The sequence below is a fragment of the Chinchilla lanigera genome, unplaced genomic scaffold (assembly GCF_000276665.1).
Source record: "Chinchilla lanigera isolate Chin_1 unplaced genomic scaffold, ChiLan1.0 scaffold00049, whole genome shotgun sequence".
Classification (NCBI taxonomy): Eukaryota; Metazoa; Chordata; class Mammalia; order Rodentia; family Chinchillidae; genus Chinchilla; species Chinchilla lanigera.
Window position 1 is genome coordinate 17,165,237 of NW_004955450.1, and position 25,128 is coordinate 17,190,364.

General features: G+C 36.9%; 1 protein-coding gene across 2 annotated transcripts in view; it reads right to left on the reverse strand.

Annotated features, from left to right (window-relative positions):
* Tcf12 (transcription factor 12) overlaps positions 1-25,128 on the reverse strand; it is a gene marked incomplete at its 5' end in the record, with an annotated part of 395,275 nt that overhangs the window by 185,247 nt on the left and 184,900 nt on the right. For both annotated transcript variants that reach the window (XM_013518905.1, XM_005393856.2), the window contains 1 exon segment: positions 18,008-18,110. In XM_013518905.1, coding sequence (XP_013374359.1) covers positions 18,008-18,110 — 103 coding nt within the window.

Below are 25,128 nucleotides of genomic sequence, written 5' to 3' on the forward strand. Positions count from 1 at the left end.
CTCCCCCTCTCTCCTCCTCCCCCTCCCCCTCTCTCTCTCCCTCTCTGTCTTTCTTTTTTGAGACAGGGTCTCACTACGTAGATCAGTCTACCCTTAAATTCACTATGTAGCCCAGGCTGTTCTCAAACTTATGGTGATCCTCCTGCCTCAGCCTCCTGAGTGCTGGGATGTCAGGTGTATGTCACTACACCTGGCTTAAACTTTCTTTTTAAAGGTAGTTCTGTGATTTGTAGCAGACAAGATGCTTGACTACAGTACTGTAATAAAAAGCCACTCAAAAACGTCATTTTATTTACTATCACTGTATTTCAGGCATGTACTAGAAGATATGAATATAAATATAAATAACAAAGAAATCTATCCTCAAGGAAGTTATACATCAGCAGAAAATATCATACACTTAACTTTATGACAAGGGGTGATGAAAATATATGCTACTCCTCAACAGAGGTAATACCATGTGATAACCAAATACAAGAGACTGTGATGTTCCTATCTGAATTCACAGATGTAACGTGTGAGCTGACTTTTGATAGATAAGAGGTCAGTGTCATACAGCAAAGGCAAAACCTTATGAAAGTGAATGACAATAGCAAGTCACTAGGATATGGTTGGTGTACAGTGTACTTTATAGGGATGAAAGGTGAAATTAAAAAAAATACCTTGAGCCAGAAAATGAAGGTTGCTACAAGGCAGTCCAAATTTCATCCTGTGTGAACAGAAAGGTGCAAGGGGATGGTCTCTTGCAATAAGGAAGTGACTCACGGGAAGAAGGGCGAGAGGTGAAGGAAGGGAAAGGGCAGTAAGTAGAGTACAGACGTGCCATGCACAGGAACCTAAAAACCTCAATCACGTGCAGGCCATAACATGAGCGGAGACAAGGAGTACCAACAGGAATGAAAAATGAGACAGGGGACTGGGGGAGGCAGGCTTAAAAGAAAAAAATAAAGAAATATGCTAAGAATTCCCTCCATGTAATCACTCCCCAAGACAACTGTAAAGGACATGAACTGTAAATGTACAAATAAAATTAAAACTTTTAAGAAAAATAAATTTCACCCTGTAGGCAGGACACAGGGACATGAGATCTGTGAGTTTCCTGTCACAAAAAAAAATGAAAACTGTAACTCAAAACTTAAAAATATTAAAAATTAAAATCAAGCTTCATTTAAATGAGATAGTTTTCCTATTCAAATCAAATAGTATACTGTATTCCTACAGCTTTATTCAGACAAAGGCAAAAGTGTTTGCAAACTCTACCCAATATCATATTTATGTACATGGTAAGTTTATGCAACACAAAGTCTTAGTCCTCAGTAATTCTTCTGAAGATACTATCTTGCTTGTGTCAGTAATTTCTACACCCTTAAGCACAGTGTTTAGCACACAGACAGCATTCAGTAAAATAAGAGATAGGTGGTATATTTAAACTCTTCCAGGAAAAAGTTTTAGGTTTTGCACTATAACGTAAAAATGAATTGTCTGCCCACTTGTTTTCCCCAGAAAAACCAAGGCCGCCTAGACCTTGTTAAAGGGGACAGAGCCCCAACCTCTGCTGCCCTAGAACAAACAAGATGCCTTGCTGAGCTCCCCCATCACAGCAGCTGTGGAGCTCACGTTGCAGCTTGGCCAAGCACTCATTCATGTTGGCAGGCGGCTGAGGGCATTCCAAGTGCTAGTGCTCATTCCTCCAGGTTATCTGCCAAAGCAGGCATCCACTTTCAGGGACAGCTAACCCATGGCCTGTCCCTGAAAAAGCTGCCTGAGGGTTGCTCCCCTCACACTACAGTGTCAGATCACTGGAAAGTCAGATCTCTTGAAAATTCAACTAAAGTTAGGGCACAGGGTGAGTATGGCATCAGGACCTTCCTAGCCTGGGGCTTCTCACCCAAATCTAGAGCTACAGCCTGCAGCTGTCAAAGGCTCAGGTTTCTGAAATAAAAACTTTTCAGAACAGTTCTGATTCCCACCTTCCTACAATTTCCCAAGAGGTGGAGGATTTCCTTTCCTTCTAAATCTCATCATGGAAAATATAAACTACAAACTCTCAAATTATTCCTGTGATCACTCTAAAGGTTTTTAGTTTTCTTTTGTATCTAAAGGAATATGGGGCAAAGAGGGGTGTCCATTTGCTTACATAGCACTTTTGGGTAACTTTTCCCTTATGGCCTTCTCATATTTAAAAGAATTTATTCTTTTCAAGATACATAAACCAAACCTATCTATTCCTCTACTCCACAGAGGCAAGCTATGACATCTTATCAAAGTCTGCTGATCACTCCTCACAGTTCCCCTCAGTGTCGTCTTCCCTCCAACAAGACTATATTAAAGACCTCACTCTAAACCACCTCTGTGACTTAAGTCATACAGAGGAAGGCCATGGCCATTACTTCCAGGAATCCAACATTTTTTGCTTGCAACAAATCTTTAGAAAAAACTGTAGGCACTATCGTGTTTTCCTAAGTTTCAGTCTGAAACTCACGGGGCCCTGGCTACTCCATGTCTCTGCTCAGAGTAAAATAATGCATTTACCAAAAAGCAAAGTAAAAGTCAACTTAGCCCTAGCCAGTTATGCAATAGTTGAGCTCCATCATAAAAACAGAGAAAAAAGTTGGAGTGGAATCAGAGCAAGCCAGAAAGGGGATGATGTTAAAAAGATGCCTCCGTATCAAAACTCCATACATTGGTACTAACACTGAGCCAATGCAGAAGGACGGCGTCAATATGTTCTTCACTTACCAAAACTGTTGCTGTTCCCTGACCCATATTAACTTAGTAACCAACACAAATGTCGTATGAACCGCCTATTATCACATTAAATTACTTTTCCTTTCCCTTCCATAGGTTAATTCATTTTATTACGTAACAAGTGAGCTCGTTACTAGTATCAAGGGGAACATTCTGAAAAGGAAGCTTCCAAGTCCTCCAACGTTCTTAGCATCTGTTATCTTCAATCCTCTCAGTGAGCAAGCACCGCTGCTTTCAGTTTCTTCATTTCTGTAAGGAAATGAACCAACTGCTCTTTTAGCTCTCAATACCAAATGCAGTCATCTCTCTAGGCTCAGCCCCAAAACTTCTACACAGGCTGAGACTTAAACTGTGGGACTGGCCAAAGGCAAAGAGCCTACATTAGTGCTCCTGCATTATTTTTTCCCCAGTTAAAAACAAAGTCTAAGTTTCCCCAATTAAAAACAAGCTTTCAACTAAATTTCTAAGAGGCCAGTCATAAAGGAAGTAAGTAATGAGCACTAAGGAAAGAGGACTTCAACTTCCCAAGTATGACAACATTTGTTTAAAATGAAAATGTGATACCCATGAGGTCAGAAACTATTAAAATAAGCCAAGAAAAATCAGTCAGTGCTTTCAAGGCAAAAAGCACAGTCCTTCTTCCTAACTATGGTATACTTAAAATGCTCCAAGACATAATTCTTTAGATTGATCGTGACAAAAAGGAAATACTGATCATGTCAATAAAGGAAACATGTCAATTAAATATTTCCTTTACTGACCCTTAAAGCCAGTCTTTCAAGGTAATCAACCCAAAACCCACTTATTAATCACAAAGTGTCAACACTGCAATTAAACTTGAATACTGAGGTTTCAGTTTAGGAAACTCATACATTAACACCGTTTGTCTTTTTTTTCCCCCCGTACCAGCAATTGAACTCATGACCTCGCTCTTGCCCGGCAGGCGCTGTGCCGCTGAGCTAAATCCCCAGCCCCAACACCTTTTGTCTTAAAACCAACACCTTCACCACCACTGACTTAGACCATAAGTCTAATATGGACTAACTAATAGTTCCAGTTAAGTAAATAACTAAAAACCTGAAAAAAAAAAAAAAAAACCTAAAACATCTGATGTTAAGATCACAGAAACAGAAACTAATATTCTTATAGAAAAAGCGTAAGTACAAAGAATTAAGAATTATTCTTTAAACACCACATAAATTAACAGATTATCCTATTTACAATACTAAACATCATTACTGTGCATGCTCCCACTAACTGCCTTCTAGGCAACAAGAAATATATGAAGTCCCGACCCCCCATTCCTGCCCTCGGGCCTTTACCATAGCTGACATCCTAGCCCTTCCAGCTTTCTTCTGCTGACCCCCACTCTGCAGAACAGCTACAAATGCCCTGAGAAAGAGACCCCATTAGGGAAAACTCTGCTCAGTGTGGCACGCACCACTGGACTTTACAGCAGATACACACACCCTGCAGCCAGATTAACTGACGGACAAAGCAAAACGGGGAATTTGAGATGGAGGTACTTCATCGTAAACCTGCTTTTAAGCAAGGGTGGTTGATTTTTGCTTCAGGTTTCACATATATAAAAAATATGCTCCAATAACACATCTATACTCACAAACACTAGAAAAGTATTTCTAAAAACCTTGTATTATGTGCCATGTGTGCTATAAGAAGATACACAATTAACAGCCTGCTTTTTACAAATGACAAGATATTTTGAAAACATAGCAACAAGTACATTTTCATTCATTACTGGCTCTTTGCATACCTACTTAAAGGGAGGATCTTTAAGCAAGTTAAGAAAATTGTTGGCAAATTCAGTACAATTTTTAAAAATTCAAAGGAAGTTAGGAATTAGCTTACTGATGTTTTGCTCAACTCCTATTCCCAGAAATGTTCCCTGTTTTTCAGTTACCTCAAGAGGCTCCTAGCCAGAACTTCCTCCAAGGAGATGCTCGCCTAAAATACCTACCCCTGGAGACCACTAGAACAGCCTTACCTACATTCTGAAACTCTTCCTGTGGAGCCAGTTCTTGTGATTAAAGAAGAATCAAAAACTGTAGAAGAGTTTCCTAAGTAAGTTTAGCGTTTTAAGGAAGAGATGAAAATTCTTCAAATCAACCTGATTCTCAAACTTCATTTCTAACAGATTAATAGCAAGCACAGACAGCCACAACTGGATTTTGCACCTTTCTACTCTGCTTTAAGGGGTGGGGGCTGACACGGAATAGGCCTAGGTAAAGTACTATAGAATTAACTTTAGGACTTTTCAGTAGCTTTCTTCTGCACATCTTTTCCTCTCACAGGCACCAATATGCTGCCCTCTTGCTAATATTTACAAATACAAATGCTCAAATCTTAAATAAAGATTATCTTGCTTTCTAAAGACCTTCCAATTGTTGATGCACCCAGAAATACACAAAGGCTTCTGATCTTTGATGCTTTCTACCCTGCACTCAAATGAAAGGACAGAACACGGACAGAAAGACTTCTCATTTGTTAATATTACCGATCAGAGTACAACTGTCCTACACACTTAGAAGCTCAGGAGACATTTCTGCCTTAGAAACTCATGGTTTTTCAGTGATTTCATAGGCTACAACACTTTTTTCTGTAGCTTTCTACTAGAAATGTTTCTGAAAAAAATATTATTTCTCTGCATGTCCCTCTTTTCTTCTCTCTAGTATTCCTTCACCCTCTCTCCTACAACTTTTCATTTCTTTTATTGATATATTCAGTTACCTGTTTACTGACTTTCTAATTAAGCCTTTTCTTTTTTCGATAACTGTAGATTCATATGCAGATATAAGAAATAATGGAAAGATCAAATGGCTTTTATTAAACTTTTCCTATGTTTGCAATATCACAGCCAAGAAACTGACAGTAATACAATTCATGCTCTTATTTAGATATCCCAAGATTTTTTATTTGTGTGCAGATGTGTGCTTAGTCATAAACAACTGTTAATAGATGTGTAGGTTCATGTATCCCACAAAATCGTAATATCTAACCAGTTCCACCACCACAAAAATCTGTTGCCCTTAACAATCTGTTCTTGAGTCTATTATTTTATAATTTCTGGTACAGTATTTAAATGGAATTATACTGTATGTAATTGTTTGGGAGTATTTTTTTCACTCAGATTATCCCACTCAAGATTAACCTAAACTGTTACACTAACAGTTGACATTCTTTTGCTGGATAGTTTAGTTAACAATTTAGTTAATGAAGGACATTTGGTTGCTTCCAGTTGGGGCTATTACAAATGAAAGTACTATAAACAGTTCAAAATTTTGTAAGAACTGAAGTTTTCATTTCTATGGAACAAATATTCAAGAGTGCATTTGCTGGATTATGTAGTACGTCCATAATCAGTTTAAAAATACACTGCTACTGCTTTGTAGAACAGATGTGTTTTACAGTCCCACTAGCAGCTTGTACACGTTGTGGCTTTCCCACAGCTTCACTAGTATCTGGTATTTTGACTTTTTATTATGCATTCTAGGGAGTATGCAATCGTAACACTGTGGTCTGATTAGTATTTCTTTCCTAGGAAAACACACTTATTTACCAACTGTATGCTCTCTGCTGTGAATTATCTTCACATATTTTGACCATTTTTGAGATGGGTGTACTGTATTTTCCTGAGTTTTCAGAGTTGTTAAATATTTTAAATACAGTCCTTTGTCAAATATATGAATTGCAGTTTTTTTATTCCCTTCTGGTGCTTGTCATTTCAACCTCATACATACAACAGAGCCTGCAGCTTTTAACTTTTATTAGGCCCAATTTACCCATTTTTTTTCCTGTAATGAATTTGCCCTTAGTGTTGAGTCTAAGCACTCTTTGCCTAAGCCTACATCTCAAAGACTGTTGACTGTTCTCCGATGTTTTCTTCTAAAACTTTATATTTACATTTGTTTACATTTAAGGCCATGATCTGTCTTAAGTATTGTATAAAATATGAGATTTAGATTGAAACATACTACTCTTCCATACGAAGATTCTATCCCTCAGTTTTTACCACGAGTATGTATACCATTACATGGGTTTAGGTATTATTTTTTCACACTAATATTGTTATTATCAATACTACTTAGTTTGACAACTGTTAACTAGGTGACAAAGCATAGGTCAATAGTGAAATTTAGATCAAGACGTCAGACCTACTGTATGTTAACAAATCTATCTAATTCTAATACAATAAATGTCGGTGCACTATGGTTTAAAAATTCAACATGCCAGATTCCTTCACTACGTGTGTATATTCAAGCAATTGGAAAATATTTCCTTTAAACACACTGCTTTTCTACCAGTATGTTTATCTTTTGGCCCCATGTAAACTCAGTAGCAGTCTCCGGTCATTGAACACAAGAAAGGCCTTTTAAACCAACTAGGAGTAGGAGGACCTAATCTGGAAATTTTTCAAAAGAAATTTTACATCTTAGAGCTATTTTAGGTCCATAGCAAACCTGAGTAGAAAGTACTCTTCTCGGCCTCCACATACATACTACTGCCTCATCGCACACCAGAGTGGTACCCATTTTACAGTTGGTGAGTCCACAATGACACATCATCATCACCCAAAGTCCATCATTTATACTGGACTTTACTCGGTGTTGTATACCCGATTAGTTTAAAATACACATAATCACGTGTCTCCATTGAAGTGTACAGAATAGTCTCACTGCCCTAAGACTCTTGGGCTGCACCTATCCATCCCTCTCCCCTCTATAACCTCTGGCAACCACTGATTATTCACTATCTTCACAGTTTTGCCTTTTCCATAACATCGTGTAGCTGGAATTATACAAAGTGTAGCCTTTTCAGTCTGGTTTCCTTCACAGAGTAATCTGCATTTAAGGTTCCTCTGTTTCTTTTGATGGCTGGATAGCCCACTGGCACTGAGTAATACTCCACTGTCTACATGTATCTGAGCCTATTACTCATCCACTCATCTTGTGAGGGACATCTTGGTTGCTTGCAAATCTGGTAGTACGACTAAAGGTGCTATAAACATCTGTTTGCAGATTATTGTATCGACATACGTTTTCAACTTGTTTGGGTAAACACTACAGAATACAACTGCTGGATAATATGCTAAGAACATATTTAGTTCTGCAAAAACTTTTTGGATTGTCTTAGCAAAACGGCTGTACCATTTTGCAGTACCACTAGCAACAAATCAGAGTTTCAGCTGTTTCTGCTGCCATTTAGTGCCACTGGTGTTTGAATTTTGGTTTTGTAACAAGAGTGCAGTGGTACATCACTGTCATCTTATCTGAAGCATTTATGCACAGGCTCATTTGCCCCCTATACATCTTGGGTGAGGTACACGTGTTCAGACGTTCTCTCCATTTGTTAAGTTGCTAGTTTTTTCACTGTTGAGTTTTAAGAGCTCTTTATGTATTTTTGGATGGAAGTCTTTTATCAGACATATCTCTGGCAAAGACATGTGCCCTGTCTTTCTCGCCTTTTTGTGTAGCTCTGAAACAGTAGTACACCCACTTCTACAAATATGCAGGGGTGTTAAAATTTCTTTCCCTCTTCTGCCTGCCAGAAGTCCCCTTCCTAGAAGATAATCATTGTTAATAGTTTCTTGTATATTCTTTCAGAACTATCCTACCCAAATATAGAGGTGTGTATTTTTTTAAATAACTTTTTTGGTTGTCTTGCAGTGGTAGGAATTGAACCCAGCAGCACCTGCATGCTGCGCAACTGCTCTGCCACTGAACTACCTCCCCTATCCTTGATCTTTTTATTTGGGAATAATCTGAATTTTATACAAAAATTTCTAAATTAGTATAAAGAATTTCCATATACCTTTCACCTAGTTCCCTGACACCTTACAGAACCAGGCACCATTTTTCAAAACTAAAAAATTAACATTAGAATATTACCAGTACACTCAAAACTATTAGAATTTCACTGTTTTTTCTGTTCGTGTAATTCTTCTGCTCTATGACCCAAGATTCCCTATTGCATATACTTTTTCTAACACAATTCAAAACAAGCTTTGTACACTACTCTGTACTTGGCCTTTTATAATTAAGCGTTTCTCAGAGATATAGGCTATTACTGATAGCTACCTAATACACTGTGCATGCACATGAAGCCACTACTTACCTAACCAGTCCTCTTTTATAACAAATTTGGTCCCAAATAAGAACTACTTTAAAACAATAATGTAAGTACCCAATAGTAACATTGATTTTTATTTTTTTGGACCCCAAACCTTATATTTACCATGTGATTCTTTGAGAAAGTTTGCTGACACCTGATCTCAGGGACCAGTACAGAAAAAGTATGAAAAAGATGTTAATAAAATTTACAATTAGGGGCTGGGGATTTAGCTCAGTGGCAAAGCGCCTGCCTGGCAAGCGCAAGGTCGTGAGGTCAGTTCCTGGTACCGGAGAAAAACCAAAAAACCAAAAAAAAAAAAAAAAATTTACAATTACCTTCTAAATAAACTAATTAATTTAATTTGCTATAAGGTGGCCTTGAACTCTATTTCTACTTAATTATGACTCCCTAGAAACTTCATGGAACCTGAGGAGTATAAATATCCTCCAGAGGTTTTCTCAAAGTGAAAAACAAGTATGTAATTGAAGAATGACTGGAGAATGACCAAATCATACCTCAAGGCAACAGGCCCCTCAAAATCCACTTTTTAGGAGGAATTATATTTAAAAAAAACCCGTATCACAAGTTCATGGCCAGCCTCACCTACAAAGTGAGACCCTATCTCAAAAGTTAAACCCCATCCCAAGAAAACTTTCCTCAATATACATAGATTATGAATATATCTAAGTGTGTGTGTGTGTGTGTGTGTGTGTGTGTGTGTGTGTGTATTTTCATAACCCAAAAAAGTCCTAAGTATGGGCAGGATGGCAAGTTCCAGTGTCACAAAAAGCTAAAATTACAAATAACACCATCTCTCAACAAAATCCAAACTAGAGGTAACAATGTGTTACAAGAAGCAAAGGCTGAATTTTATAAGAAAAAGGAAATTAGCTGAGATATGATAGAGATTACAAAAATGACAGACTGACACCCAAAGTAAGCAGTGGCCCTTGGAGGGTGTCACTAAAAATATGAGGCCACTAAACAACAGCAGCACACCTGTGTGACTAGAGGGTCAGAACACAGTCAACACTTTCAAACAATAATATGTGTAAAATTTAAACCAAAGCAATTCAGAATATGCTTTCAAAATTCTTAAAGTGTTTTTAAAATTCACTTTTATTTGGCAATTAATTAAAACTTGCATAAGTACTATGACCACTAAACAAGCTGGCACAACATACCTTCCTTTGGAAACAGGCTCCCAAGTTTCATGGTGGGGAGTACCCACAGCGCCCCACCCCTTCCCCTGTCTGTATAACCATACTCTCAACATTTCCAACTGAGAACCATGCCCACAAATTATGTCTAAGGCCCATTCCAGTTCAGACTCCTAGGAACAGTTTAATATGTAAGAATTTTTAATAAATATGAAAACTTTTATGACATGATGCCAGCCTCATCACTACAACTATTAGCAGTGACTCTGGAATGGTGCCACAGAAGAGGTATGATGCAATAGTGGTGCTCTAATTAAAACCGTGCTCCAAATTCTGTGTGCTATAGTGCACTTCACAAATCCTATGGAGTTAGGTAACTGCTAAGTTTACAAAAACCCCTTGGGCCACTGTTCTTTAATAACTTAGTGGCCTAGAAACCATCATCCACCCCACTACAGACCTAAACAGAAATAGCCTCAAGTAAGAGCTCGCATTCACATGTCCAGACTTTGACACAAGCAATGGGAAGACTTGAAGAAGAGCTATCAGATATATGCCATTAGACAGTTATAAAACTATCAATCAGTAGAGATTCCTGTTATCATAAACAACACACATGCAAGCCATGCTAAATGAATGGACTGAGTAAACAAGTTACCTTTTTTGCCAGGTGGCATAGTTAACACAAGTTGTGACTTCAGGAAAATACTCACCAGACCAGAAAACATAAAAACTACAAAACAGTCCCCACAGAAAATGTAGCTGTCTCAAACCAGAGTCAATGACAGTGTTGGTAAATCTCTTGCTAGATATTCCATAATATAAAGAAAATACAAAAGAAATCCACTGTAAACTGGGTACATGTAAGAGACTCAAGATTTTGTTAGGTCCAAGAAAATGATGCAAAACTACCATTTAATCAAATAGCTATTTGACAGATTGGGATCTGATAACAAGCAGAAAATGAACAAGATTCAAATGTGAAGTAATGGACATGTAACTTACCACACAACATGCCAGATCAGGGGGTAACATTCTGCGGTTGAGCGCCAAGCATACTCAAGGCCCTCAGTTCAGACCCCAGTGATGGCGGGGGTGTGTGTGAGTGAGTGTCTGCGCTACTTAACAATTCATTCTTTAAGACCCAGGAGATAAGGGTTGGAGATTTAGCTCTGTGGCATAGCACCTGCCTGGCAAGCGCGAGGTTGTGTGTTCAATTCCCGGTACCAGAAAAAAAACAAAAAAAAAGGACCCAGTAGATAATATAAACTATTATTTGTTTCTTTAATATTATTCTTATTTTAGCATTAATTTTCAAAATAAAGGCCAAACAAAAACATTCCCCCTCCACATAATTTCTGACCCTTTGTTTACCCTTTTAAGTAATGTACCAGGACTAACAACTCAGAGATAAAAAAGAACTAAGTCTCTCCAGGAGTAATGTGAAAAATAAGGCATCACTAGTAGTATGGTCACTCCCAGATTGGACAGAAAAGAAGTCATCACAAGCTCAAGGCCAGCCTGGGCTACAGAGTAATTAATACCCTGTCTCAAAAAACAAAAACAAGGTTTTGGAAAGAAAGGGCATCTAGTCATTTTTACGATGGGAAAATACTGCTTTTGAGGCTGTTCAGGGTTTTGGAAAGACATGGTACTACCAGGAACTGAGTATTACACATAAAAAGCGTATTTCCTCTGAAAGAAAACATCCCATACTATTAAAGAATAAAGTATCTTCCAACACTGTAGCCAGAAAAAAACAACGTGGAGCAATCAATTTAGAAAGACTTTAGTGAAGGGTGTAAAAGAGGAGAGAAAAAGAGGAAGGGACTCTGGAACACTGCACCTTTCCTATTTTTAAAAATCTACCTTTTTTTATTTTTAAAATCCCCTTTCATTGGTCAACTTGCTTGTGTTTTTATCTTATTCTCTTCATGAATACTTACAGCTGAAAAAAGGAAATTTGATGACACTGTTTGAAACATGGATCCACTATGCCAAGAAAATCAAATCAATCTGCTTCTAGCCTTCTTGAATATGAAAGTCAATAAATAGGACCGAATGTTTAATTGATTCTCAGTTATTCTGTCACTTGTAACAGAAAGATTCCTGACTAACACTGGATTAAATGTCACTCCACTATAAAACCTTTCCTGACTATGCATGGCTGTCCCTAAACTTTAGTGTCTTATGGATGTCTTTAAGAACTTACTGTAATGTATTGCTCATTCTTCAAGGGTAATAAATTTTGATACTTTTAACTTATCTCCACTTATCTCTCCTACCACAAAAAAAAGTTTGTAAAGATAAACCAACTATTATTTATTTGTATATTCGACATATAGTGCTTTTACACAGTGAAGAACAGAATAAACAGATGAATGGGCACAGGAAGGAGATGGATGTATTCAACATGTCAAGCTGGCTAATGAGCATTTAGGCAATAGCAAGAGAAAGAAAACGATGCAGCAGCTATAATGTGGAAATAGCAGCAAATGAAAAAATGGTTTAAAATGAGAAGTTAAAAAGTAGGGTAAAAAAGGAGAGAGGGAGGAAAGGAGGAATGGGGGAGGTAGCAGAGGGACTCTGGACTAAGAACTATAAGAACCTAAAAAGTAAATAAAATCTGAAAGGAAGAATAGATACTGTGAAAGGGAAAAGAAACTGCTCAAATATGAAGGAGCAACTGGGGTGAAGGAGGGGAGAAGAAAAAGAAAGAAGGAAGAGGGAAAAAATATGTATTACATACACAGGATAGCTAGGATAACTGTACTACTAATATCTGTTGGTTTATTGAAAGGAACTGTTAGTGTGTAATTGTTTGATTAATCTTGCATACCTGTATCTGGTTATATGTGCAACCACTCTGAAGATGACACTATGTAATATAATATCCATTAATACCTATCACCATGCTTTGAAATTCTGTATTATTTTTATTGCTCTCTATGCTGCTTTGTTTATGTATTTGTTTTTGTTATTTTGGTTTATTTTAAATGAAAAACAATATTTATATGTATACACAAGGAGGCTGGAATAGGTGTATGGCTGATGTCTGTGGTTTATTGAGAGGAACAGTCAATGCTTAAAATTTTCTTTTTTCTTGACCAATTTTGCATGCTTGAATTTGGTAATCAGAATGACTGGTCTGAAAACAACATGCAGTACAAGAACCATTGTTGAACTCCTACCATGTTGTATGGTGAAGCTCTGCGTTATTTCCAATGTTTTATTTATTTTTATTTTTTTATTTTTTTTACTTGTTACTGTCTTTGATTCAGCTTACATTCTTATGTCTGGTGGACTCAGCAACTTCATTGAAGATAACATTATGTAATATAGCAACCACTGTAAATTTCTATCATTTTATTTTGAGGTCATGTATCATTTCTGTTTCTGTGTTGTTTGGATTTTGTCTTCATTGTTGTTTTGTCAATTTTTTTAATTTAAAAAAAAAAAGATAAACCAAGAGTCAGGGCCATGTTTCCTCACTAGTTGCTTCATTTTTCTTGGCTTTAGTTTCTTCGGTTTTCTCTACATATCTGTCACTCAAGTTTCTCCCAGTGCCAACATTTTGTGTTTGCAAGCAGCAAAAGATAAAGAATTCAGATCTTCATATAAAGAATTCAGAATTTGTATCTTTTCATGAGATTTGGAGTTAATGAAACATTAAGTTAGTATGAAAGATTTGTCCTTATAAAATGCTATCAAATCAGACATTATATACTGGTTCCCCCATCTAGGAAAGGAATTTCATGTATATTAAAGTCAGACATCTTTGAGGATTTATTGTGCTTTTCATTCTAAAAATGATGATTCTACCTTTTTTGTAACTCTGGGAGGTTTCTGAATTTATCACAAATTTTAGTCCAGGTAGTATCAAGCATAAGAAAGTTTTCCTTGAAGTTCTGTTGCCCAAAATACTGAATGTATAGAAAAAAAAAAAAAGTACCTAAGTTTGAATTCACAAAACAGTCCACATAAACCTATTTCACCAACAACAACATGGAAATAAAGTAACGGAAACCAGAGAAACCCTTTAAATCCTGAGATAGGTAAACTGAGCAAAGAGAGTTCAGCAGCAAACAAAGTACAGTTGTTTGTTTATGTCAATGTATAGTTAGAGGCTTAACAAGAACGTATCTGAACAACTGGATCCAATCTATTAAATTAACTAACATGTAGGGGCTGGGGATTTAGCTCAGGGGCAAAAGCGCCTGCCTGGCAAGCGCAAGGTTGTGAGTTCAGTTCCCGGTACCGGAGAAAAACCAAAATAAATAAATAAATAAATAAATAATAAAAAAAATAAAAAAAATAAATTAACTAACATGCCTAAAGTGAGCTCTAAAAATATACACAGCAATTCCAAAACACTGTGCTGTTTCATCTTTCATGTGTCTCTTATATTCTTTAAACAATCAGAAACACTTCCCAGTGTGTGTCCCATGAAAAGCTAGTTGGCTAAAAACTAATGGTACTTTTTATAAAAAGGCATCATACGAATCTGTGATGGAGCTGACTAAACAAAGTTAAATACCTTTTCCTTTTTTAACGTACCAAAGTACAATCTGTACCTCTGAAAGGAACAACTAAAACAATATACAATACTGTCCAAAGATATTTTATTATGGAAATCTTTTTCATGGTCATCTCTCAAGACCAGTGTCTCTATAACTAGGGTGGGGAAACATAATTGCAAAAGGCTTCGAGTATCGGATGGAATGCATACAATTCTGTGAAATAACTTATTTCTATGTCCAATTAACGAATAATCCTATCATCACAAAAATGACTAGTTACCAAGAGGTAAAAGAACATGAATTTTACTGGAATTAATGACGGGATGAGAAGAAAGAAATGGATCAAACCTGGAAGAGGCTAGACACAAGACTGTCTGGTGCTACTATTCCAATTCATCACTGTGGTCCAAGTTTTACACAAAGTTTTAATACAATAAAATAAAGAACTGCTTAATGCTAACTGCCTAGTGAAATGCTGAAAGTATTTATGTACTTCACTTGAAACTAACAAAAGTCCTCTACTCCACATTAACAATCAAGAGGATAATTCTGGAATTCACAGAAAGAAACACTAACTGATCCAGCACAACAGCTTTTTACTTCCTGTATAAAACATTTCAAAATACCTAAATAAACACAAAATTGTACTTTCCATGGCAAATTGTTCATTATGGAATCATTATCAGCCCATGTTAGAAGAATTTTAAATGATTACACTATTTGAAAGCACCAACACAGAAGACAGTGAATACTTAATAAGCCACTATTTCTTCAGGCGAATGTGCTTATGGGCTGAACATAATACTCAAAATAGTAATATTCCCTAGATGTCTGATCTCTCCCCCACTTAATGGTGTTTTTATATGTTAACAGCAATGATGAAATGTTTTTGCTTTCCGAGTAGCTTTAACTGTTTCTGAGCATTCAACATTCACCGGACCCCTCTGAAGTGTTACCAGTTGTGACAATTAGGTATCAACAGCTCATGTCCTTCCAACATTGCTATACACTCTGAGCAGAGCTGTCACATTTAGGTTTTTAGACTAAAATTCCCGTAAATTATCAAATAGCCACAAAAATGAATCTATACATTGTAGCTCTCCTGCTACAAACCCATATATTTGGTTATCTAACAGGTCAATTACTGCAGCTCACACCAAGTTGGATTGTTATAGGGAACTGCACTACAATTTAGGAGATACTCATCTCCAAAGCAATCTATTGCTATGTAGATTGCTTAGAGTAAGTTGTTGCATTGATGCAACTCATCTAATAATTTTTACTGAAAATAAAGGGAGCAGGGTGAATCAGACATTGCCAATGAACAGTGAATCTCTTTTGACTACAACTGTTTTATAATTTGGGGGTTATTTCTCCTTTACATAAAAATGAACATTTTAAAATTAGGTATTTAAAACTTACAATGAAAATGTACGATCTGTATAACTACACTTGATTATACAAGGTAGTTCAGATGAATGCAGATAGCTAGGTGAATACAGGTTTCTTTTCATTTGAACAAGGAAGAGATGAACGTGTCTGCAAATCAGAGTTATCGTCTATAAAAACTTATTTTAGATGTTGACTTTGTTAAAAATAGGTAACTATTAAAAGTATTTCAATAATTATCTGAAAACAAAAAAGCTAAGTGTATGCTCATAATTGCTCCAACTGAGAAAGTGAATTACAGAAATACTTTTGGCCAACAGCTGCTCAGAGTAACAGATGTGTATCTCCTAGGCTTCACCAATTCCCACCTCCCCCTTCATAATTTTAATGGTCATCTTGGATCAAAATTGTGCTAATTATGCAATGCCAGTGGACTTAAAAGTCTCTGTGAGCAAAAGAATTAAGTGAAGAACATAAATGCAAACAGGGCAAGTTCTGATGTTTTCACAGTTCAGAGCGACAGCTTAAATTAAGAAAGCATAGTGCAATTCAAAAGTACAGAAACATTGACTTAAATTTCTCCTACTACACACTGTAAAAATTAAATCTACTTAGGGAATAGCTGCAATGTGAAAAGTTCCTAATCTATTTTACTTTGATGATAAACTAAGAAAAAAAATCTAAAAATAAATTACAAAATTTCCCCTGACCAAATAATGATTTTATTTTAAATTTAATTCTGATTTTTAGCATGATTTTCATTTGTGCTTATGTTGAAACAAACTGATTTTAAACATGTTTTATTGCTGATTAGTTTTTTTTTTATCCCAGTATCATATTATCACACTCAATGATTCTAGTTTTGAACTGTCAAGTCCTTAGGCAACACTCACCCCAGAATATCAGACACCGCCTCTGCTTCCTCAACACTATAGAGGGTAAGAGAAACAAAGACTGTGCAGAGGAAAAACATTTGGTATAAAGAAGCTATAGAGCATCAGGATTTTGGATTCGGATAATGCACTTAGATTAGCGTGTCTGTGTCTCCAAAGGACAAAATAGGTCATATATCTTTTTTGTTGTTGTTTCTTTTGTTTTTCCGGTACTGGGAATCGAACTCATGACCTTGCGCTTGCCAGGCAGGCGCTGTGCCACTGAGCTAAATCCCCAGCCCCTAGGTCATATATCTTTAAGAAATAAAGTAATGAAATCAATGTCAATTACACAAATATTCCGTATTTACATGACACTAGTGACAATCACTAAAACAGATTGAACAAAATCTTTGTAATGTGCTCAGCCACAGCATAACGAAGAGGGGGAAATGACATCATAAAGCAGAGATTCTTTTGGATCAGGTTTTACAAAAAACATCAAATAAATGCTTATTTTTATTTTTTAAAGGCATGCAAGCTGGGGGGTGGGCAACAAAAAATTTGAGCTTGAGGTTGAAAACTTTAAACTTTCATTTGAGAAGGAGAAGGTAGGGAGATACAGAAAGAATGACTCACCCATGAAACGTAAGACTTTTGCCAAAACGTAAGACTAGGTCTAGGTGACAGGTTATACTTTCAAAGTACATTTTACTTCTGCAGACTAAAACTTTAAACAACCTCAATTTAGCTCATGAGCTTAAATAAATTCTACAACATTTAAAGATACTATTAATTAAATAGTATCAAAAGAAATACTGTCCAATCTGAATAAAATCATACAGCTGTTAACAAATAGTAAACACAAGTATCCCTAAAATAATGCTTTGCTATCTCAGAAAACAGAAAATACGTAATGCCTGAGGTCACACAAGACCCTGCAAAAAATGACAGTTACAACACTGCTAACTTCTTTCTGGCACCAGTAACAACAACACTGTAGGAGAAGGCCTCTACTTTCTAATGCGGGCTCCACACCTGAATTGAACATGGCCATCTGCAAAGGGCTCCAGATGCTGAGGAACAACCTTCTATATACTTACATGTCCTTTGGGGACAGGGGGTTAAAAAAAACTTCCCCAGCCACAGAGGCTTTCAGAGGACTATCTGCAGACAGTCACAGACTTACCCATCAGATTTGAGTTCATGAAAGGTGTTGGGGACAAGCCTTCATGGGCCCCTAATCGACTGTCATTCAAATGATCACTGTAATGAGGGCTGTCTGTAAAACCCTAGGGGAGAAAAAAAAAAGGCCAGAATATTAAAGAGATTATTTAGCAGTCTTGCTAACTGAATATAATGACATTCACCTAGTTAATATACATGTACAAAAGTCAAACCTAACCAAGTTTCTTTTTTGGGGGGGTGGGTACCGGCAATCGAACTCAGGACCTTGCACTTGCCAGGCAGGTGCTTGTGCCACTGAGCTATATACCTGGCCCATCTAACCAAGTTTCTTGTTCATTATTTGAAAAACCTGTCACACCTCTTAAGGTTTTAAAGTAAAAACACAAACATTTTTTAATCTCAGAACAAAAACAGATTTCTGAAAACAAACACTAACTATGAGCTCAATGTTCTCAAAGTATCAGAACTTTGGATGACAGAATGGCTATAAACATTCTATAAACTATTATTAAAATCTCCAAGATCGGCTGGGGATTTAGCTCAGCGGCAAAGCGCCTGCCTGGCAAGCGCAAGGTCGTGAGTTCAGTTCCCGGTACCGGAGAAAAACCAAAAAAAAAAAAAAAAAAAAAAGAATCATTTGTAAAATCTCCAAGATCTCATCACATCCCAAAGGAAAGTTTTGTGACCACTAAAAAATAACGGCTAGACCAAGAAAATATATTTTTGATTGTAATAAGCGAGGAAAATGTTTATCTCCATTTTCCTATTTCTCTGCCCCTGTGCCTTACAAAAGGTTAGGCAATTGCAAGTTGCATCTAAAATATTAAGAATAATCCACAATCAATACGCTGGAAATATTTTAAAAGCTGCAAACAAATATTTAACAAAAAAGGTCTGTTTTACGAGTATAACAAGATACACTCACAAAAACTAGGCACTGCAAAAAGGAAAACATGTAATAAAAGTAGCTCAATTAAAATTCTGAAGTCTGAAAAATGAAATTGCAAACTCCATGAAAACAATAAAGCTAGTGCTATTATTTCACAATAGCTGTTATTAAATTTTTCTTTATTGCTCAACACATGATTTTTAAAAGCAAAAGTTTACAAAATCCATAAGGATTAAAACCTGTCCTGATTCTCTTACAAAGCATACAAAATCACCTCCAAAATCACTGTTTCTAAACAAGGCTTTGAATACTAGTTAATTAAAACTGCATGACATTGCCCCTCAGCCAATTATTATTGTTTCTGTTTTTTAAAAGAAAACAGAAAAATTTTTTAAAATTAGAAACAATACAGAATTTCACTGAACAACTGCATATTGTTGTCTTCAAAGTAGTTGTTCAAAAAACCAGATATAAGTATGCAAAATTGGTCAAAAAAAATAAGAAAAAAATTTTAAGCATTAACTAACCAGTAGAAATCAGCAGTAGAAATCAGCAGTACAATTGTCCCAGCCTCTATCAAATAATATTACATGTAATATGTACATGTATTTTTTCTTTTTTTTCTTTCTTTCTTTCCTTTTCTTTCTTTCTCTCTCTCTCTTTCTTGTCTCCTTTCCCTCATTCCAGTTTTCCCTCCCTTTGAGCAGTTTCTTTCCCTTTCACAGTATCTATTGTACCTTTTGGATTTTATTTACTCTTTCATGTTCTTACACTAGGGAAACAATACAATGCTTACATATGTGGGTCTGATTTATTTCACTTATGAGTATGTTCTTTAGTTGCATCCATTTATCTATAAAAGCCTTGAGTTTATCTTTTTTACAGCTGAGTAATATACTCTATTGTATAAAAATACCACATCTTTTTTATCCATTCCTCAGTTGACGGACATTTGGGTTGTTTCCAAGATTTAGCTAAGACAAATTGTGCTGCTATAAACATGGGTGCACATATATTGCTGTGGTATGATGTGTTCAGATCTTCTGGAAAAAATACCTAAGAGGGAAACAGCTGAGTTGAATGGGACCTCTAGTCCTAGTTCTCTGAGGAATCTCCACACTGATTTCCACAGTGGCTGCACCAGTCTACACTCCCACTAGCAGTGGACAAGGGTTCCTTTTCCCCCACAACCCCTCCGGCATTTGTAGTTGTTTGACTTCTCAAGGAGAGAAAAACTTCCAAGTGGCCAATAAGAGTGAAAACCGCCACTGCGCACAGAAACTCGAAACCATCCCAGCAGCCCAAGACCATACAGTCATAAATCACTGAGAATTTATCATTATTCAGTGTGCAGGTTAACATTCAAGAAGATATGAATACAGCTGAAACAGGCCCACTATCTTCATAGGCAGGCAGCTAGTTTAACCGAAGGGCTAGAAACCTAGGGCTAAATAACTATCGAACTGTTACAAACGGATGCCATGACACAACTCCTTCCGCTGTTCACTTTAAAAACTAATCTTGTAGGAGTGCTAACTCACCAATGAATCGGTTTCATTTTTATCTACTTTAGAATCACTGAAACACATGTGATACACATTCATAAAGTATCTTAGTGACATTTACAATTCGGTTATGACCATAAGGATGTCCTTTAGTAACTAGCTGCACAACCATATCCCCGTCCATCACACTTATGTGCAACAGAAGCTATACACAAAATAGAAGGGCTCCTAGAAAAAAGATCACTCCATGGAGGTTAGTTTTAGGCTTAAAACAAACACTATTCAAGAGCTAAGTCACATGAATGCATACCATTATCTCATATATTCCTGGGCATTTCGTCTGCTACCCTTCCACTGCCATTCTAAGGCACATGGTCAAAATAAGACATCAAAACTTATAAAACAGTCTCTGAAATATAGCTAAGCATAAATAATATTACTCAAAATAAGACACCAATATTATCAATACTATTACTATTTTAAGTATAATAGTGTATTACTATATTACTGTTATAATACACCAGTATTTTCAAAATAAGACATCAAAACTTATAAAACAGTCTCTGAAATATTGCTAAACATCATAAAATAATATTGCTCTAGAAAAAAATGCTAATTGTGATGTTTATAGGTGAGCTATACTGTTCAGAATCTATGAGAATGATGAAGAACAATGGTAATTTAGTATGTTCTCCTTTCTTCCTTCTTGAGTACAATAAAAAGAGCTTTCTCCCCTTCACAACCATAAATAGGTTTTTTAAAAAGGAGGTTTCCAAAAATTATTTCCTAAGCCAGTAGACAAATATACCTAAATTTTTCATGTCAATCTAATGAACACATGTAGGTCATTAACTTTAGAAATTATCATTTAGCATTATAATCAAAAGCCAGACTGCTCAGAGAACACAACAGTTAGTTTACTAACAAATGCACAAATACCGTTGTTTCTCCATACACACTCACACACTACAGGACATAGTATTAGTTACTACAAGACCTTTTCCGTATGATAAACTGTCCCCAGACAATTCTACTTTTAAAAATTGGGATTGTCACACTACACTACAGAATAAGGACTCTATACACTTTTTTTCAACAAGATTCAAATATAGGTCCTCAATATTTGTTTACAGATTATATACATAAAATATCAGTCCACATATTAATTATAAGAAATAATTTTCACATTGAAGGTAAGAATTAAGTAGAAATTTAAAAATTTTACCTGCATCTTAGGTTCACCTTAGTGAATACAATTTTCTTTTAAAGCTACTGCTTTAGCAGCAAAAAAGGGATAGATCACAAAAGCAACATGAACACATCAGGCGTGCTCAGCCAGTGCGCCAACAAGAGTGAGCATTTCCATCTCAGCCCTGCTCACACTTACTGAAACTGCCTATTTAATTATCCATTTAAATTATGCTGTAATTATCTGTTACAACTGCATACTACAGTACAGCACAGTGGATAAATGTGAAATTTTTAGAGTGAGACAAGCAGATCTAAACTCCATCTTTGCCAAATCCTAGCTCTGTGACTTGGAGCAAATTGATCTTTCTTTTTTTGGTTTCCTTATTTGTAAAGTAGGGCTGATAATATTATTTGATAGGAGGTTCTAAACATACTACATGAGCTAATATATATATGACCTGAAAAAGTTCCCAGCACACAGAAAACACACAATAGGGGCTGAACCTCGGACATCTTCGAGAAGCCCGGTGAGTCTGACCTGCGTACAAGGCAGGCGAAACCCAGGGCACCCTCTGGGGCCTCGGTGGCCACTCGCCACACCCACAGTGTGTCGTGCCAGGCTAGGCTGAACCCCGAACGTCTTCGGGAAGCCCAATGAGTTTGGGCTCTGCCTTCCTGACCACAGTGCAAGGCAGGCTAAACTTCAGGCACCTTCTGGGCTGAACCCCGGACATCACTGCGAAGCCTGGTGAGTCTGGGCTCTGCTTCCCTGACCAGCGTGCAAGGCAGGTGAAACCTCCGACACACTCTGGGGTCTCAGTTTCTGCCCGCCACACCGATAGTGTGTCGCCCCAGGCTGCACTGAGCTCCTAACATCTTCGGGAAGCCCAGTGAGTCTGGGCTCTGCCTCCCTGGCCAGCGTGCAAGACAGGCAAAGCCTCAGGCACCCTCTGGGGCCTCGGTGGCTACCTGGCAAACACAGTGTGTCAGCCTGGGCTGTGCTGCCACCACTCACCAGTACAGGAGCTACACTGAGCACTGGGGATCTTCAGGCTCTCACCCTCCCACTCACAATTAATCAGGACAGTGAGACTGCACTACAGGGAGTCTCTGGTTGTTCAAAACCGACAATTCGAAGGAACAAAATGCAATCCCAGATCTAAACACCACACAAAACAAGTCCAGGAGGCATCAACACAGAAGAGCCTGGAAGTCATACACCTGAAATTTCTGAGATGATAGCAACTGAAGTAAAGAAACAACTCCATCAGGCCATGGAAGACATCAAATTGGAAATAATGTCATAGGTGAGAAAAGAAATGACAACAGTAATTAAAGAAAAGTTCAACAGATACAAAGATGACATAGACAAGAAAACAGAAGAGCAAAGACAACTCAATGAAACTTTCAGGGAACAATATAGAAAAGAACTAGAAGGTGTGAAACAGATGCAAACAGATATCCAGGAACTTAAAAACTCCATTGAAAACTTGCAAAACCGCCTGAACGAAGGTGAAGATAAGACTTTCAGATCTTGAAGACAGCATAGCCACCAATGAACGTGAAAGGAGGGGTCTCTTAAAAACAACAAGGAACCAGGAAATAACAATTCAACAACGGCAAGATGAAGCAAAGAGAAACAATGTCAGGGTAATAGGTATTAATGAAACAGCCGGTGTCAACACAAATGACATAAAAAGATTAATTGCAGTAATAATAGCAGAAAATTTCCAAGGCATGGTAAAAGAATCGGACATCCAGATAAGTGAAGCATATAGACCTCCAGTTAGCTATAACCAAAATAAATCTACACCCAGATATAGGGAGCAGGATCCTGGAAACTCAACAAAAGCTCAGAATATTAAAAGCTGTTAGAGAAAAGTAACAGATCACCTATAAAGGAAAGACTATCAGAATCTCGGCAGACTTCTCAACACAAACCATCAAGGCAAGAAGAGCTTGGAGTGAAGTACTTCAGGTACTGAAAGAAGACAACTTCCAACCCAGATCGATGTACCCTGCAAAGCTATCTTTCAAATTTAATGGAGAAATAAAATATTTTCATGATAAAGAACAACTGAAGAAATTCATGAGCACCAAACCAATCCTACAAAGAGTACTAAAAGATATACTAGAAAGAGATAAAACAGACTGCAAATTCAAAAACAACAACAGAAAGGAACCAACAAGCAGAGCAAGCAATTAGAGGGAGAAAGGAGGATCCAACAGCAGGAAAATACCATGACAAAGACAAGCCAGTACATATCCCTTATAACTCTCAATGTAAATGGTCTCAATGCACCAACCAAAAGAAGCAGACTTGCAGAGTGGATTAGGAAACAAAACCCAAGTATATGCTGTAACAAGAAACACATTTAACTCAAAAGGAAATTCAAAGACTGAAAACTAAAAGATGGAAAACAATACTCCATGCAACAGGAACCCAGAAAAAAGTGGGTGCAGCTATTCTGTTGGCAGACAATGTGAACTTCAAGCCAAGAACAATCAAAAGAGATAAAGAATGTCACTACATACTTGTGAAGGGGAAGCTTCAAGAGGAAGAGAGAACAATCACAAACATTGATGCACCAAATACAGGAGCACCCACCTATATAAGACAAATTCTAACACACATGAAAAATGAAGTAAGTAGCAACACAATCATAACAGGGGACTTTAACACACCACTGTCACAAAGAGATAGATCAACTAGACAAAAAATTGGGAAAGAAATAACAGAACTTAACCAAACATGTGACCATATGGATTTAGTAGACCTTTACAGTGTTCCACCCAACAGCATCAGAATACACATTCTTCTCAGCTGCATATGGGACGTTCTCTAAAACAGACCATATGCTAGTACATAGAACATGTTTAAGTAAATGCAAAGGAACTGAAACTATCCCATGTATACTATCAGACCATAGTGCAATAAAATTGGAAATTAATGATAAAAGAAAACACAGAAACTCCATAAACAGTTGGAAATTCAATAACATCCTCCTGAACAACCAATGGGTCACAGATGAAATCAAAGTAGAGATTAAACACTACTTACAAACAAATGAAAATGGAGTACAACCTATAGGAACCTGTGCAATGCAATGAAAGCAGTTCTCAGAGGGACATTTATAGCGGTGAACTCCCACCTCAGGAAAACAGAACAAGCACAAATAAACAATCTTATGCTGCACCTCAAGCTTCTAGAAAAAGAAGAGCAAGTCAAACCCAGAGCCCAAAGAAGGCAGGAAATTATAAAGCTCAGAGCAGAAATTCAGGCAATGGAGACTAAAAAAACAATACAAAGAATTAATGAATCAGAGTTGGTTCTTTGAAAGAATAAATAAAATAGATAAACCCCTAGCCAACCTTATCAAAAAAGTAAAGAAAAAACTGAAATACACACAATAAGGAATGAAAGGGGTGAAATCACTACAGATCCTGAAGAAATTCAGAAGATCATCAGTACCTACTTTGAAAATCTTTACTCTCATAGGATGGAAAACACAGAGGAAATGGACACATTTCTAAATA